Genomic DNA, 15,294 nt, shown 5'->3' on the forward strand with positions numbered 1-15,294 from the left:
CACATGGACATATGAGACCCTGAGGCTGTAGCCCCTCCTCTGTTGGTTCATACTCCTCACTCATGCCCATACACCCACACCTCTCACTTGCCCTACAGACCCCATGATCTCTCTAGGAGCCACCTGGGACTCCTCTGCTCCCTCAGTAGCTCCCTCCTGGCATGGTTTCATTCCTTATTCACCCAGGAAAAGAAATTACATTAAGTAAGACACGGCAGAGTGTGGACAAGGCACAGGGCATGGCCAGACAAGTGTATCTGTTTGTACTTGGCGGGTTTATTTATTCCTTCATCTGTTCCTCCTCAAAAATTGCTACACCAATTCCTTTCACCACCTCCGGTTCCTCCCCAAAACACATAAAAAATCTTGTGCAATCCTAAAATGCTCTCCACTTCTTCCTGTAAGGTGTTCTAGCTTCCAGGTAGTCTGAAGAGTGATCATAGGAGCCCTTCCATTACCTCATATTGATGGTTTTCACACCTGGACAAGCCCTCCTGTGACATCCCTTAATTTGCGTTCCCACCTGCCCTCATGTCCCTGTGCTCCTCTAGACTTGAGAAAATGAGTTGTTTAAAGCCAAAGGTTCCTGCGATGGGCCTGGGAGTAGCTGAGGCAGTGTGTTATTTGGATTGTTTTATGTGCCATTTCTGTTCTCTTTTGGATTTGTGATTTCCATCATACATCCTAATAAAGGACTTCTATTTTCATTATTTTACTTCCATCCAATACCATCCACCACCTCTAAGAAAAACTCCAGCTGATGGAGGAAGCTGCAGCACGATTTCCTACCAACACAGCCTGCCAAAAGCATACTAAATCCTGTCTTCTGCTTTGTTCAGTGGCTTTTTATAGCACATTGGGAAAATTGATTGGGTTTGGCCAGTAGGATATAAATTATGGAAAGCCACTCATGGATGTACACTGCCAACTAACCTTGTATTTAACTGACTTCAAACAGCATTGCATCTGTTTGAGCCTCTTTCTCTCTTCTGAAAGGCTGATGAGTGAGTCCCACTCAGGTCATTTTTATTCTCTCTATTCAATGCCTTTTGTGATGATCAACTACCTAGTATTTGCTTAAAGGGCTGTGCTTTCAGAAAGGCACAGTACACCACAACCAACTGCTCCTGTTTGCTCTTCTGCAAGTTCCTGTGTGTGAATCCCTCTGAGCACAGCATGCTTACTGACCAACGGGCTCTGCAGAGCCACATCCCAGGAGATTTCCCAGCAGTACTTACTGTGGAGCTACATGTTGCAGGAACTTCGTACAAAGACAGGACAGATATAGCAAAAATATTAAGCCCCATTTTTTATTTTGCAGCTTCTTCATATATGGACGAGGGTAGTCTTGCCTCAGGTGGAATTTATCAGGTCAGTTGGCAGTTCTCCAGAGTAATGTGACAGCATCCTTAACTGGAGCATAGAGGCGGTCATACCAGTGGGCAGTCCAGGTGGTAATAAACCACAGTAAAAGAGCAGGCATAATAAGGAAAAGCAACAATATTATAGCACAGCTACCAAATCACCAAAGCAGGGCTTTTCATACTGGATAGTGAATAATTGATACTGGATCTGTGATAATTGATGTTATCTCTGTTGTCTGGCACCTCAGAATATCCTCAGGATTTTGGCAAAGGCTTTGATATTGGCAGCATGGTAGCTGCTTGTGTTTGTATTGCTTGTACATGCTCCAGGTAACATGTATGCTTATAGGTGTCCTTTTGTCAAGATGCTGCTTGCTGAAAGTTTTCCTGAGCTCCCTATCTTCCATGAAAGAGAAAAGGTCAGGAAGTAACAAATATGGATTGAAATACCTCCTGTCCTACTTGTACTCTTGTGGTGCAGAACTTCCTGAGAGAAGTAGTGTAGAAGATTTCAGCTAATAAAGATATTTAAAAATATATTAAAATATATTAGAAAAGGTGAACTGAAAGAGACTGCTGACAATATTAACGTGTTTGCAGTGTTGAAGACAAAGACAGCTACAAAGAACTGCAGATGCATTGCTCAAGACTGATTGGAAGTGTGTTGAAATAGTTGAGGTTATCAACACAGACAAAAGTAAAATGATGCATGTGAAGAAGATGTTTTCCTTAGCTATCATCTACAATTACTTTTTTCTAGGCTAACCACATCTAATTAAGAATGAGACTTTAGGGTTACCTTCATTTTAAGATCTATGAAAACATGTTGGTCAGAAATACTGAAAAACAGTAATTAAATATTAGGAAATAGAGAAGGATGTAAGTTGTTAGCCTATTATAAAAGACAGTTATGCCTTTTAATTCTGCATGTAGTTCTGGTCTTCTTGTCTCAGAGACTATAGTGAAGCTGAAGAAGGTCCAAAGAGATGCAACAAGAAACATCCAATTGTAGGTCCTTTAAGATGGAGCGTTGACCACACACAAAGGGCAGACTCCGTAGATTTGGACTCTTAATCCAGTCAAGAGTTATCTACAGAAATACAGGTGGCAAAGTGAGGGTGGCTTCTTATTGCCCACTCCAACATGAAAGCTAAGAGACATCAAAGGAAGGTAGGAGGTGGCAGATTCGGAACAAAACAGAGACAATACTGTTAAGATGTGGCAATTCTTGTAACACGCACTGGATACTGGGGGATGTATCATTATATATCTGCAGTGAATTTGTACTCTCTTCCCGAAATATGACCTCTTAGATAATTTTTTTTTTTCCAGGGAAATATTTGTTTTATTATTATTTTTCCTAAAGGCTCACAGATGATGCAGTGCAGGAGTTTCTGGCTGTATGTTGCCATCCTCTTGGCAGCTTCTTGAGTTTGTCCCGCAAAAGCTGCCTTTTCCTGCTGGAGCCAGCCGTTGCCAGTGTTGGAAGCTGTGTCTGCAAATATCTTGGCTGGCTTCTTCTGGCTTACTGCCCAGTCTGCACATTGCTGCAAAGTGGGGTCCCTGTGAGGAAGCCAAATAGCTTGTTTCAGAATGATGAAGCGATTGATCACTTGGCCACTGCAGACAAACATCCTAGTTAGGAAATGCTGGTCGAACTGGTAACACTACGCTGTTTTTGAAAAGCTTCATGTCCTTGATGTGCTTGATCTCATTTGTCCTGCTGATCTTTTAGATTTCTGTCTGGTAATGGCATCCCACCAGTGCACCTTAGGATACTGTAAAATCTATGAAGAGAAAGGCACAGATGGAGGCCACTTTGCATGCTTTCTTCTTAGTTGAGTGGGACAGTTTTTTGGTGTTCTGCTGATTGGTAACACAATTTAATCATGGTCAGATTATTTCATCACTCCAGTTTCTCTTATGCCCAGTCCTCTCTTTTAAGACATTTTCACATTCAGCTAGCTATTGGACAATATGACTGCTTCTTATAGACACAAGTGCTTCAGGATATGATTCTTACAATCCATCATTGTTCACTACAAAGAGTAAATCAGGGTTTTGAAATCATACCCTGCTGCTGTTTATAAGGTAGTTTTCACATGGCTATACAATTGTCTTCCAGAAAACTTTCCTCATACTTTCCTTGAAGTTACTTTAATTCTAGTTTCAAATCACTGGTTATCAGGATCGTGCTAGTGCATTTACTTTCTCTGGTATGTTCAGATTAATCACAGAGTTACTATATACAACCAATCCTCAGTTTTGCTTGTAGTTAATTCTGCAAAAATTAAGTTTGTTGTCTGCATTTTCAAATTGAAGTTGGATCAATGCAAATGCATGTTTTTGAATAAAAGCAAAGCATACTGGATGTCTTCATACAGTGCTGTGCTGAGCAAGTAACCCCAGCCAGACCAGTTAGTCAGCTAGAGCAACTGAGCATGTGTGCTCTGCCCTCAGAAGGCTTTGTATTCTAAGGGTTTTGTCAGCTTGTGTGCAGTATGGCACGAATGCACAGGGCAAGTCTTACTCTAATGCTGAACATGAGTCACTAAGCCCTTTTCAGAACACATGCAGCTGGCAGCATATCACGATGCTGTAATGTTTGTAAACCCCACAGGCTTTTGAATTAGCCAGGAAGTGTCTCTATTTTCATACATGCTTTAAATCTACCATGGGGACTCACCTTTTTGGGTGGAGGCTGGGATATACTTTATAGAAAACAGATTAATTCTGAAGAACTCACAGTAGAAAAAAAAAAATCAAATCCACAAAAGAAAACAGAAGAAATAATGATGTGGCTTTTTCACTCTGAGTAAATATAGAAGTTAAGCTACTGGCAGCATCATGTTGAAGAGGTGTAAATACTGTGGTTCTTGTCTGGATAGCTTTAGCATGGTGATGGCATTTGCCAAACCATTCAGTACAGTTACTGGAGATCATGTTCTACAATATGAGGTTAAAGCACTTAATTGCAACCTAATGACCAACTACTGCTGTGGGAAACTGTACCTTGTCTCTACTCAACAGATTGCTGCTTTGACTACCATCAGTTGGAGCACATCTCCCCACAATAAACCCTCCCCCTTTTTTTTCTTCTCTAGTGACTTTGATCAGTGCTTTCTTTGACTATATGCACAAATGTCCTTTCTCTTCTTACCTGGAGTGCTAAAATTTCCTTTGTTTTTTTTTTTTTTATGGGAGTAAAGACTATTGACTTCAGCTAGTTGGCTAGTTTAGCAAAGAGACTAACAAATTTTTGGAAAGTGTCAGCATAAATGATAATTTTCATGCAGTTTCAAATTTCATGCAAACAAAAAATAGTTTTTTTTGGGAAAATTTTGTGCACAAGCATTTAAGATCTACCTACTTCTTCTGTTCTTACTTTTTTTGTTAGTTAAGAAGACTGTAAGGATTGTTACATGCCAGACCAATCTACTGGTTGGCTTTATAGCCTGAATTGGTTTCTGACTTCTCATTTAACATTCTCCCATAGTTCCTAATGGGAACCGATACTTACTCCTTTTTGCTATCTGACCATTCTTCTTTCTGTACTTGTCTTCTTTTTGGAAAGTGCAAATGCAGTTACGTGGAAACACCTCAGTGCTCTCGTGGTGTAAGCAAACACACCTATGGCTTTTCTTTTAGTGTATTTTTCTTAACCAACACAAAGTCTCACAAACCATTCAGCCGACAATGCTGGTTTTGAGAAGCGAAGTGCTGGAAGATAATGGAAGGCCATAGAAGTGCTAGGCCATCTTCGCCTTGTGTCTGGTATCCAAAATAAGATGTCACATTGTCAAATCTTAGCTCCCAAATGTAGTCCCTGCCCTGCAAGTGCTGTCAAAAGCAAGCCTGGGGAGTTTGCCCAAACAGGATGTGGGCCAGCCCTTAACACTTAACACCAGCACTTAACACTGCTACTGTACCAGCTTCTGTCAACTTATGTGCTCAGCACAGGGTATATGTAGGCTGCCTGCAGCTTAGGGGCCATCTTTAGTGTCCATGAGGCAAGTAGCACCACATCTGGATTGAGACCTGTCAAAAGAGATGAGCTTTAACACTTAGAGCAGCAGGATGAGGAGGACAAAGATAGAACTGCAAGGTGACTCCAGTTGTATGTTGTCCTTAAGTTCTGTTTATGTTGCAGTATAATTTAAGTGCAGTCCTTCAGCTCCAGAATCACAAAAAGCTAAAGATTTTGTGCTAATTAGTATCTCTGGAGTCACACAGCTCTCTAATACTTACCTAGAGATTAAAGACATTTCATGTCTAGCATATTTTAATATCAAGAAAGAATTAATGTTGTAATTTCCATAATTAAGGTCTTGAAATTAGTATTTAGAAAGGCCAATTTTTGTATGACGTTTCCTCTCTAACAGTATAATCAAAGTTCCGGTAGCTGGCCAAGATGCAAAAGTTGTTTGTAGGTCATTGTAGGATTTCCCTAGCTGGATGGCAGGGACTCACAAGACCCACTGCCTATGTTTCTACACATGATAATTCCCATGTATGGGTGATGAAGAAAATAATGTGAAAAGAAGAAAACCACAAACACAGTTTGTGGGAAAAACAAAAAAGAAATTGTAAAGCTCATTTTCTTACACAGAAGTTTGAATACTGGTCAGAGAGCATGACAAAATACATTAGAATGGCTAAAACAGTTTATGCTGTGATTTGAAATAAAAATCTTGATTGTTTTAACCTCTACATACCATTACCATGGTGGTTAATTGTTATTATTCCAAGATATGGTTTAAATGGAGCAATGCACAGCATAGAACAGAGCCAGTTTTCTGCCACATCTGCACTGAGCAATGGTTTTTATATCGGTAATACCCAAGATATTCATGGCTAGGTTTCTTCAAATCTCTTTTTATATTTGTCTAGTATTTCCAGTTGCATAAACAATTTTCTTTCACATTGCTGTTACTAGTCTCCTTTAGAAATTTCGTATTTTCACTGTAAATGCTGCCTTGTATTTGTCTGTAATTCCTAGATATGTAATAACTCTTTTCATTAAAATAAGCCATGTTCTACATAACTTATCAGAGACGTGTTAATTCTTCTCTCCTGCTACTTCTGTGTTTTACAGTATTGGTACAGTAAACACAGGCATTCATGAATTTAACTTAATGCCATCCTGCTGTGAAACAGTGAGATTACAGGTGTGAATATTAGGGTCTGGAATAAAGAAATACGATCAGCAAGTTATGTTCATGTTTTTTCTGAAAGATTAGTCTCTGGAGTACCTTTGAACATCATACTGGCATGCCCACCTTCCTTCTACCTTTGTAAGTCCTATGGAGGGAGTATTTAGGTTGTTGTAAGGCTAAGAGTTTGGTCTTAAAAGCAGTCTCAGGGATTTCTTCTGTAATTATTGACGAACTACCAATCTGGTTTACTGTAGCAGTCAAAATTTGAACACAGAGTTCTGTGCTGATGTTCCCAAGTCCTCCAGCAGTACTGTGGACAAATATTTTGACTTCATGAATGGAGCTGATGGAATCATGTTTGACCCATGCATTCCAAGGAGCAAGATACTATATGACACCAATATGATTTTAATCACAGATGAAACATGAAATTACCAGAATACATAATCCGGAAAGGGCTGAGTATTCCCAGTATCAAAAGGAGAAAGAACACTATGAAAAAAAAATCCAAACTCTATCAAATTTCACACAATGTAGGACAAGGGCTGTTTGCAACTGCTACACAATTTAAACAGAAAAAAAAAAAGCATTCTCCAGCTTTTACTGGTACAATTGTAAATTCCCCCAAATACTTGCACAATTGTAAAATCCCCAAAATACTACTTCCATTTTGTCTCCTGGGAGATAAGTTTGAGAAAGCTCACCCTGTATTTTCACTTTGCTTGTGATACTGCACATTAGGAGAGGCTCTAGATACCATTTGCTATTTCCCTTCCTCTTGTCCACTTCCCTCACCTGAAATACCCTCTTAAAACACTATTTTCTTTTTGATGTTCAAACAACAACACTAAACAATTGAAATTTTAAATAATGATTGAGGATTTTTTTTATTCATTTAAGTTTCAGTATCATTACAGAAAATGTTATGGTACAGAGTTGTTTAACATCAGTTTTATTTCTTTGCTCATTTAATTTCCACACGAATGCTGGTAACACTAATATCTGTACAAGATCAGTCTTTGATTTTTTTTTTGTTTTTGTTTTTAGTTCTGTACATTTTTAAATGTATTGGTTAAAAAGGCTGTCAGCACTTAAGGAAGCAATTTTTTGATTGCTGAAATAAAAGGTATCCAGTTACTGCCCAAGAGTACTGAGCTGGGTGGCTGCTGGGACAAGAGAGATCCCTGAATGCACAGCGAGGTGAGGAAACCTCGGGGCTTCATTGGATTCCCAGTGCAGCCACTCTGCTTTTGGCACTGTGCACATCAACACGAGATACAAGATAAAGAACAAGCAGAAGCTCTCTGTGAAGCGGTTATGAAGCATACTGATAAGGGAAATCCAAGTGTCGTCTACGCTAGTATAAATAAGCAGACAGCCTTGTTTTAAGCGCATAAGTAGTTGTATCTTAAAGATGAGAAAAAACACAAGTTCTGCAGGCACCTACTGCTGTCTACTAAAAGCTACCGCTATTAGAACTAGCATTGAACACACAAAGCAATTGCAAGGAAAGGAAAAAGTTGCTTTGATATAATCAGAATAAATTTCTTTGTTAAGATTTCTTTTTAAAGTTTTTTTTTTTTTTTAAAAGGTATTTATTTAAATTCCATTTGAAATATAATTCAAGATGTTGACTATACTGATCAACTTTTATCCAAATCAGAAAAACTAGCTGTGCCGTTGCATATTACAGGATACAGTCAATGATATGTGGACATGCATCAAAGCTTCGCTCTTGCTGGTGACATCATAGCCTTCCAATGACCATGACATCCACCACCTCCCCCTTGTGAAGCTCCACATACTGCTCTGTCTTTGGAGGTAGCATCAACAGTCCATTGGCACTGCGCATACTCATCAGACGGCTGCTCATCTGATTCCCTACAGAAGGGTGAGAGAAAAAGTTCAGTTAATTTTTCAGTTAGTTAATTTCAAATGCCGCAACACACAAGACAGGAAGCAAGAGCTGTTCTTATAAAGATATGCTAACATATTCATGGAGCTTCAATATATCTGTTTAAAGGTGGGTAGAAACAATTATGAAGAGATTAATCAGCTTTGCATTGTTCTGGTTTTGAAAACTCCCTTTCCTTTGCTGATTGCTTTCCTATCCAGCCTTCCATATTTTTTTCTGTTAGATCTTTACCTGTACTTCATTTTTGTTGTTGTAAATTACTTTAATGTTGGAGATTCTAATCCTATCATAATTACTTTATTTTTTCAATTTGTATATCTAGTTCAGATTGTATGGAGGCTAAAACCACCACAATCTGAATTTTTTTTTTTAAATATACCAACTCAAAAGAATAGGTTTCTCTGGGATACAAGCTATATAGGAGACCTTGGAGATAAACAGTGTAGTATTGGCTGTACTGCCAAAAAATGAAAATGCAGTAGAAAATCATGCACCTTATTTTCTTGGCTTTCAAACTTTTGGATTGACAGATAAGTCATTCCAGTCTGCTTGAGCAAGGAAAGAAGTGATGTGCTACAAAACAGATAAAATATTCAAATATAGAATTTATCTCAACTGCAGCTGAATATCCAAAAATATCCCTAGATTGAAAACATGATTAATAAACGTCTTAGTCTGCACTAAGAGAACATATACAGCTGTTTCTTCTCCAGTTCAGTTAGAATCACAGTTCGTTATCTGAATTGTTGCTATGGTTCAACTTGTGTTTATTTAGTACAAAGAAAGTAAAGGTGCCTCTGAGTGCAAATAAGCACAGATGAGTATTTACAAAAAGCACACAATGTATGTGTGTGTGTGCAAAGGTGGATTATTCCGATAAAGTTTTAAGAATTAAGTTGGTAAGACACAGCATGAATTTCAATATCATGACTGGGTAGCACGACTGTATACATGGATGTTCACAAGTCAGAAAATCAGTCTGCATGACAAAACTTGTATGAAAATACATGTGCATGTGGGTTTGTTGGTTCTTTTGTTCTTTGTTTCTTCTAAAGCATGTATGGCAGACTGACAGGGCCTGCGAGTGCATCTGTCAGTTTGTGTAACTGGGCACTAACCTGTACTCTGTGCCCAAGGTAGTGGTTCTTGGTGATGCCAAGTCAGTATGCACCGATGGTATTCTGGGCGGGGGTCCAATTTTACATCACATGATAACTGTAGAAGAAGCAAAGAAAGAATGAAAATGTCATGTATTCAGATATCACTAAGATAATAGAATCATCTCTTCAATCTTTCTTCCTTAATAACAGTCTTTTAAAAAACTTGCATTTCTAGGCCACATGGTGTCTACAGCAAGATCAAAGGCTGTAGTAGGTAGAGACTGCACTATTTAAGAGAGATACAACTATGATATTACAATATCAAAGAGTATGCCGGAGTCTGCATGCATTAAGTGGAATATTCCAAAGCTGTTCTTTTACTGGGAGTTCAAAGATACTACTATCTCTCTGGAAGAAAAGCTTTATCATTTCTAGTCTCTGGGTCACATTTTGTACAGATAAAAAATTTATTCACATTCAAAGCACTGCTAGTCCTGACAAAAAGGAAATGACCAATATTTGAAATGAAAAGACGTACAGGAGATTGCTCAAAATGAAATTTAATGGAAGCACACAGGAAAATATATGCAAACATGAGGGTCATGTTGGAGCATCGCATTCCTCAAAACTGGAATGCTACAAATTGCTGTCTGTCTTACAACACTTTAGCCATGAGATAAAGAAAAAGATGGACTACTGAGGAAGCATGTAAGAGAGACACAAGGGATAAGCAGTAAGAGAAAAGTTTCTGGAATGCCAGGAACAGTAGAAAAAGTGTAAAAGGTAATCTGTTTTTTGGTATCTTCTTTAAAACAAAAATAGGAGAATAATACATTATTTAATACAGGTTTAAGACTGGTTATTAAAGAGCTACTACATCCACCATTTCTTATGAGAGTCGCATTAATTGTTTAAAGAATTCATATTGCTTAGGTGGGGTATATGGATTACTTACATAAACAATCTGCTCAAGAGCAGAGAGACTTTCATGTTTGTAGTTTTTGATACTGAACTATCTTATTCCTTAAGTATTTCCAGGTTACTCTCTATTTTTTATTCTTTTTTAACCACACATTAAAACAAATGTATGTTTTTTACAGTGAAGTGTCCTCCCTTCCTGACTAGCAAATGGCTGCGTATGTTATCTGTAAATCTTACTCCACTACTTGGCCACTCACTTTTAGAAATCATGGGACTGCATATTAACATCAACAGATTCAAGTCTATGCCTCTGTTGTCTGTGAAATTCCTTCAACTTGTCAGAATTGACCTAGCGTTCAGATCCCTCAAACTTTTGAGCTCAAACAGTAGTGTTTCAACAACTTGAGAGAACTTTCAAACACAGGACAAGCTTCTTACCCTGGCTTTGATAATGGTGGGCCGAGGATCCAGGATACCCTGCATTTTCCTCAGTGCAGGAACAACAAAGAGATTGCAGGTGACAACAGCTGACACAGGATTGCCTGTAGGACAAAGAATGGTAGTGAAAGAAAGAAAGAAAGAATGGTGGTGAAACCCTCTTGATTTACTCTGTGAAAGCAATACCCTACTTTTATAATAATCATACCCTAGAGATTCTGAAGAACTTTCTATGCTGCATACAACTGTCCACTTACGTCTGGGGTGGCATGTGGCAAGTAAAACTCCTCAAAGCTATACTCTGTGGCTAATAATGGTGTCCTGAAATTCAGCTCTGATCACAGCTGCTTTGTGTTCCTCATGCCCCACCATTTGCTTCTGTTCTCCTGCCACCTTTCTTATTACATCTAGATTTATCTGAGGTGGGGCCAGCACTTATTGTGCAGAGGTATAAGTCCAAGCTCATATGCATATGAACTCATGATTTTCAATTCAAGGTTTCCAAGACAAATGGAAAAATAGGTATTATTAAGTGACTTTCTATTCCCTAACAGAGTTGCAAGAAGCTTCAACATGATTGTGGAGGAGAATTCTACTGCTTTATATGTTGACTAAGAAGAGAGGTGTATGACTAAACTTCTGTCAAACACCTCTTGTCTTACACATCTAGTCTTCTCTAAAAGGCAGTTCTAATGTAAATAATATGAAAGAGAGAGATGTTCCATTATCTCTGACCTGGTGAACACACATTGAAGCAGGAGAGAGAAACATGAGATAAAAAAACAGTAGAGACATCTGAACATCACTAGCTAACCAAGAAAAGGATTCCTCGTTGTCAGAAATCAATGCAAAGCCAAAGCAAAAGAATAAAATTAAGGAGGACAGAGATTTGTAGGTGGATTCCCAAATAAATATTTATTCTGAACTCACTGATTTCCTCCAGCATGCAGGAGGTGAAGCACTGCTGCCCTCTCATGTTCCAAAGTGTGAACATGACTAACAACTTCCATTCTGTGACATATTCCTAGGCACTCTCTACTAGATCTCATCTCCACTTTCAATACTTTAGAGTGGATGTGCTGACATTCAAAGAATCTTCATCTGTAACGTGGAGGGAGCTGTGGGAAAAATCACCCCTGCATAGCATGTTAACAAAAGCCAAGGAAATTGTTGGATGGAAAAAATCATAAGGCTTGTAACCCAACCAGCACATTCCGAGGACAAGAGTAAGAACACCAGACAAGGGTGTTGTGAAACATCACTATTCTGTTTCAGATCTTGTCATCTGTGCACAGCAACAAAAGTAATCCACAAAACATCTTACCTGGGAGTGCAAAGATTATTTTTCTTACACCATCAATATCCAGAGTTGCAAAAGTTGTTGGCAGGCTATGGAAAAGGAAAATTTATGATCTGCATTGGAATTTGACTGAACGTATTACATTATTATTTAAAATATTTAGAAAATAAAACAAATGGTCATTTTGCTTCTGTTGAGAAAATATCCAAGAGTAGATGAATTAATATGCAAAAAAAATCAAATTCTATCTTACTGTCAGAAGCCAAATCAACCAATAAGTTATACCAAAATTAAGCTGTTACAGAGCTGTATTTGTTTTTTATATAAGGCTCTCATTTTTTTCTTTTTTTTGGTAACATTAGTGACTTCCATTCCCCTTACTCTAGTGTTTATAGCAGGATTAACAATGGGACAATATTTCAGAGCAAATAGTCCACAGATGAACAAATTCAGATACACAGGCAGTACTGCTCCTGAATATAATCTCCATCCAAGCTACCTCATTAAAAAGATTTCTTACCCTGGTTTCATAAAAACTCTGCCAAAGTGAATCTGTGCATGAAGATCAATATCCAGCACCTGTTTAAGATAGTCCTGTTTAAATTATAAAAAAGAAAATCAATTAAGTAACATCAAAGTGGCTTACATCATCTAAGTGTTCAAAGCAATTAACTGATCTCTAGTGAAGATGAAAGACTTGCTATATCCTGAAAGTGCTACAGTCCAATTGGGAATTTCCAATATTTGAAATAAAGTATTTTCAAAAATAAGACGTGAAGAACAGACTCATTTCTGGTGCCAAACCTGACTCTACAAGGACATAGTAATATATCTACTTAAAAGTCAGCTGCAGCAATAGAATCTTTAAGGACCCGACCAAGAGGCTACTAAAACATTCTGTCTATCAAAGATGGAAAAAAAAAAAAAAAAAAGCCTTTATGATTCAAAGTTCAGCCTTAAAATGATCAGGTTATTTAACTTTTTACCACAGAAGCTGTCCAGTGGCAGAGTAAGAGATCTCCTAGTACTTCTGAATTCAAGACTGCACTGTAGAAATCATAATTTTCCAGGATACTGTAATTACTGTAATTTCTTGGGGATGTGGCATAATAGGTTTAACTATCCTAAGTTTCTTAGAAAGGAAAAACTGTGGATAGCTTTTACAGTAGTTCAAAAACAGTTTTACATAAATACTATTGATCCAGTTAAGAAAACTGGAATTACATATTTAGTCTTCATCGAAAATTGCTATGCTCAAAGATTCAGTGCACTATCTGTTGTGTTTAGTGAGACTTAAGACACAGGACATAACAATCACCTGTTAAGACAGACTTTGGAAGCAGAAAATCTGAAATTCCCATTTTCTCTCTCGTTTTTTTTTTTTTTTTTGGTTCAAATACTTGGAAAGCAGCAACTTTTTTTTTCAGCCAGGCGTAATTCTCAGTTACTGATTGCATTAACCACATTTTCATTTGCTATTTAGTTTTCGGATGCTCACAGTTATTTCATTAAAAGTCTTGAATGCTCAGTATCAGAGGAAGAACTGTCAGAGGAATGTAGGGCCCATTGACTTTATGCAGTTGCCTAAAATTCAGGCGAGGGAGAAGTTAGCCAGAATGCGTAAATGCCTGTGAGACCATTCACCAGCGTAGTTTCTTTCTGGAGTTCCCATGTCTGTACTAGGTCACCACACTCCCAATTTAAAGACCAGCACTTGGCCTTTGACATTTTTCTAGGAATACTGAGAGGAATAATGGAATTGAAAGTAATTGGCACTGGTTTAATTTGTTAATCATTTCCATGATGTATCCAACAATATGATTTCTACTCAGAAAAGTGACAAAAACAGCACTCATGTTTGTCATCTCCTAATGGCTGACTTTAGTATCTGTAATTTATAAAAGGAGAGATGTTTCTTTTACCTGCCAAACTCACAGATTCAGTCTGGGATCAAAAAGTAATCTGAGTTTTCCTTCGCATAAGTCATGATTAATAAATGTCCTGCAGGTTCATCTACGCCCCACCAGCATCTGTGTATCCCTATTTTCTTTGATGGTTTTGGCACAGGGATTACCAACAGGAACTCAATCAACAATTCTGTTAATGATTCAAAAGGCAAATATATCAGCTCACTGTGTCTCATATGTATTGCCTCTGTAGGACTATCAGGAGTAAAATGTGACAAAACTATTTTTGTAACAGATACAGCTCTGGCACAAATAGGAAACAGATATACTGAATAAGAAAGAACTATTTATATACTTAGCTGCTTTTCAAAGTACTTGCAAAGTAGCTTTATTCTACCTACATTTTACCTGCACTAAGAGTAGAAAGAAGTCTCTTGTCTTCATGTGCTATTAACCTATTGCCTTTGTCATCATAACTATATAAATAATTCCTTACTTAAAAAAATGCAAATCACTTACATCAAGAACAAGAATCTTCCCTTTTGTTCTATGCATACTATAGTACGGTAATAAGAACAAATTAAATGAAGATAGTATTCAAGGCTATTTTCTTAATTATTCACACATAGATGTTCTCTCCCCGCCCCTCCCCCCCTCCCCACAAAAAAAAGAAGGAAAGAAAGAAGAAAAGAAAGAAGAAAAGAAAGAAGAAAAGAAAGTAGGAAAGGAAGAAAGGAAGGAAGAAAGGAAGGAAGAAAAAGAGAAAGAAAGAAAGAAAAAAAGAAAAAAAAAAGAAAATGGCCCCTTTTTAGAAAACTTTAATACAAAAGCAGAAGCTCTGATGACAGACTCTGGTTTGAAATTCTTATAAATATTATAGTAAGTCATACTTAAATTTAGCATACCTTTTCTCCCATAGACACCCCTCCTGATGTAATGATCACATCAGCACGGCTGATACCTTCATTCAGTGCATTCAGTAAATCATCTGGGCTACAGAAAAGAAGAGGTAAGCAGATTAGTGGCACACAGCTACTATGAGTTACAGTGTGTAAGCATCTCTGTGCACAGATATAGGTGTATATACACACACCCACGTTAAAAAGGAAACACAACTAAAATAATACTGAGATCTTATCCTTCTGAAGACTCCACACTGCTCTATTCAACTCATGAAGCACAGCTGTATTAAG

The 15,294-nt window shown here is 37.8% G+C and overlaps 1 protein-coding gene across 13 annotated transcripts in view; it reads right to left on the reverse strand.

Moving 5' to 3' along the window:
* Window positions 1-7,538: 7,538 nt before the first annotated feature.
* The window catches only part of GPHN (gephyrin), a 261,257-nt gene continuing 253,501 nt past the window's right edge, over window positions 7,539-15,294 (reverse strand). For all 13 annotated transcript variants that reach the window (XM_052695200.1, XM_052695198.1, XM_052695195.1 and 10 more), the window contains 6 exons: window positions 15,007-15,094; window positions 12,715-12,788; window positions 12,219-12,283; window positions 10,895-10,998; window positions 9,554-9,650; window positions 7,539-8,401 (listed from right to left, as the gene is read on the reverse strand). In XM_052695200.1, the coding sequence (XP_052551160.1) occupies window positions 8,268-8,401; window positions 9,554-9,650; window positions 10,895-10,998; window positions 12,219-12,283; window positions 12,715-12,788; window positions 15,007-15,094 (562 nt within the window). In that variant the 3' untranslated portion in view covers window positions 7,539-8,267. The remainder of the gene's footprint in view (window positions 8,402-9,553; window positions 9,651-10,894; window positions 10,999-12,218; window positions 12,284-12,714; window positions 12,789-15,006; window positions 15,095-15,294) is intronic.

This window comes from Tympanuchus pallidicinctus, unplaced genomic scaffold (assembly GCF_026119805.1).
Source record: "Tympanuchus pallidicinctus isolate F22 unplaced genomic scaffold, pur_lepc_1.0 scaffold3, whole genome shotgun sequence".
Taxonomy (NCBI): Eukaryota; Metazoa; Chordata; class Aves; order Galliformes; family Phasianidae; genus Tympanuchus; species Tympanuchus pallidicinctus.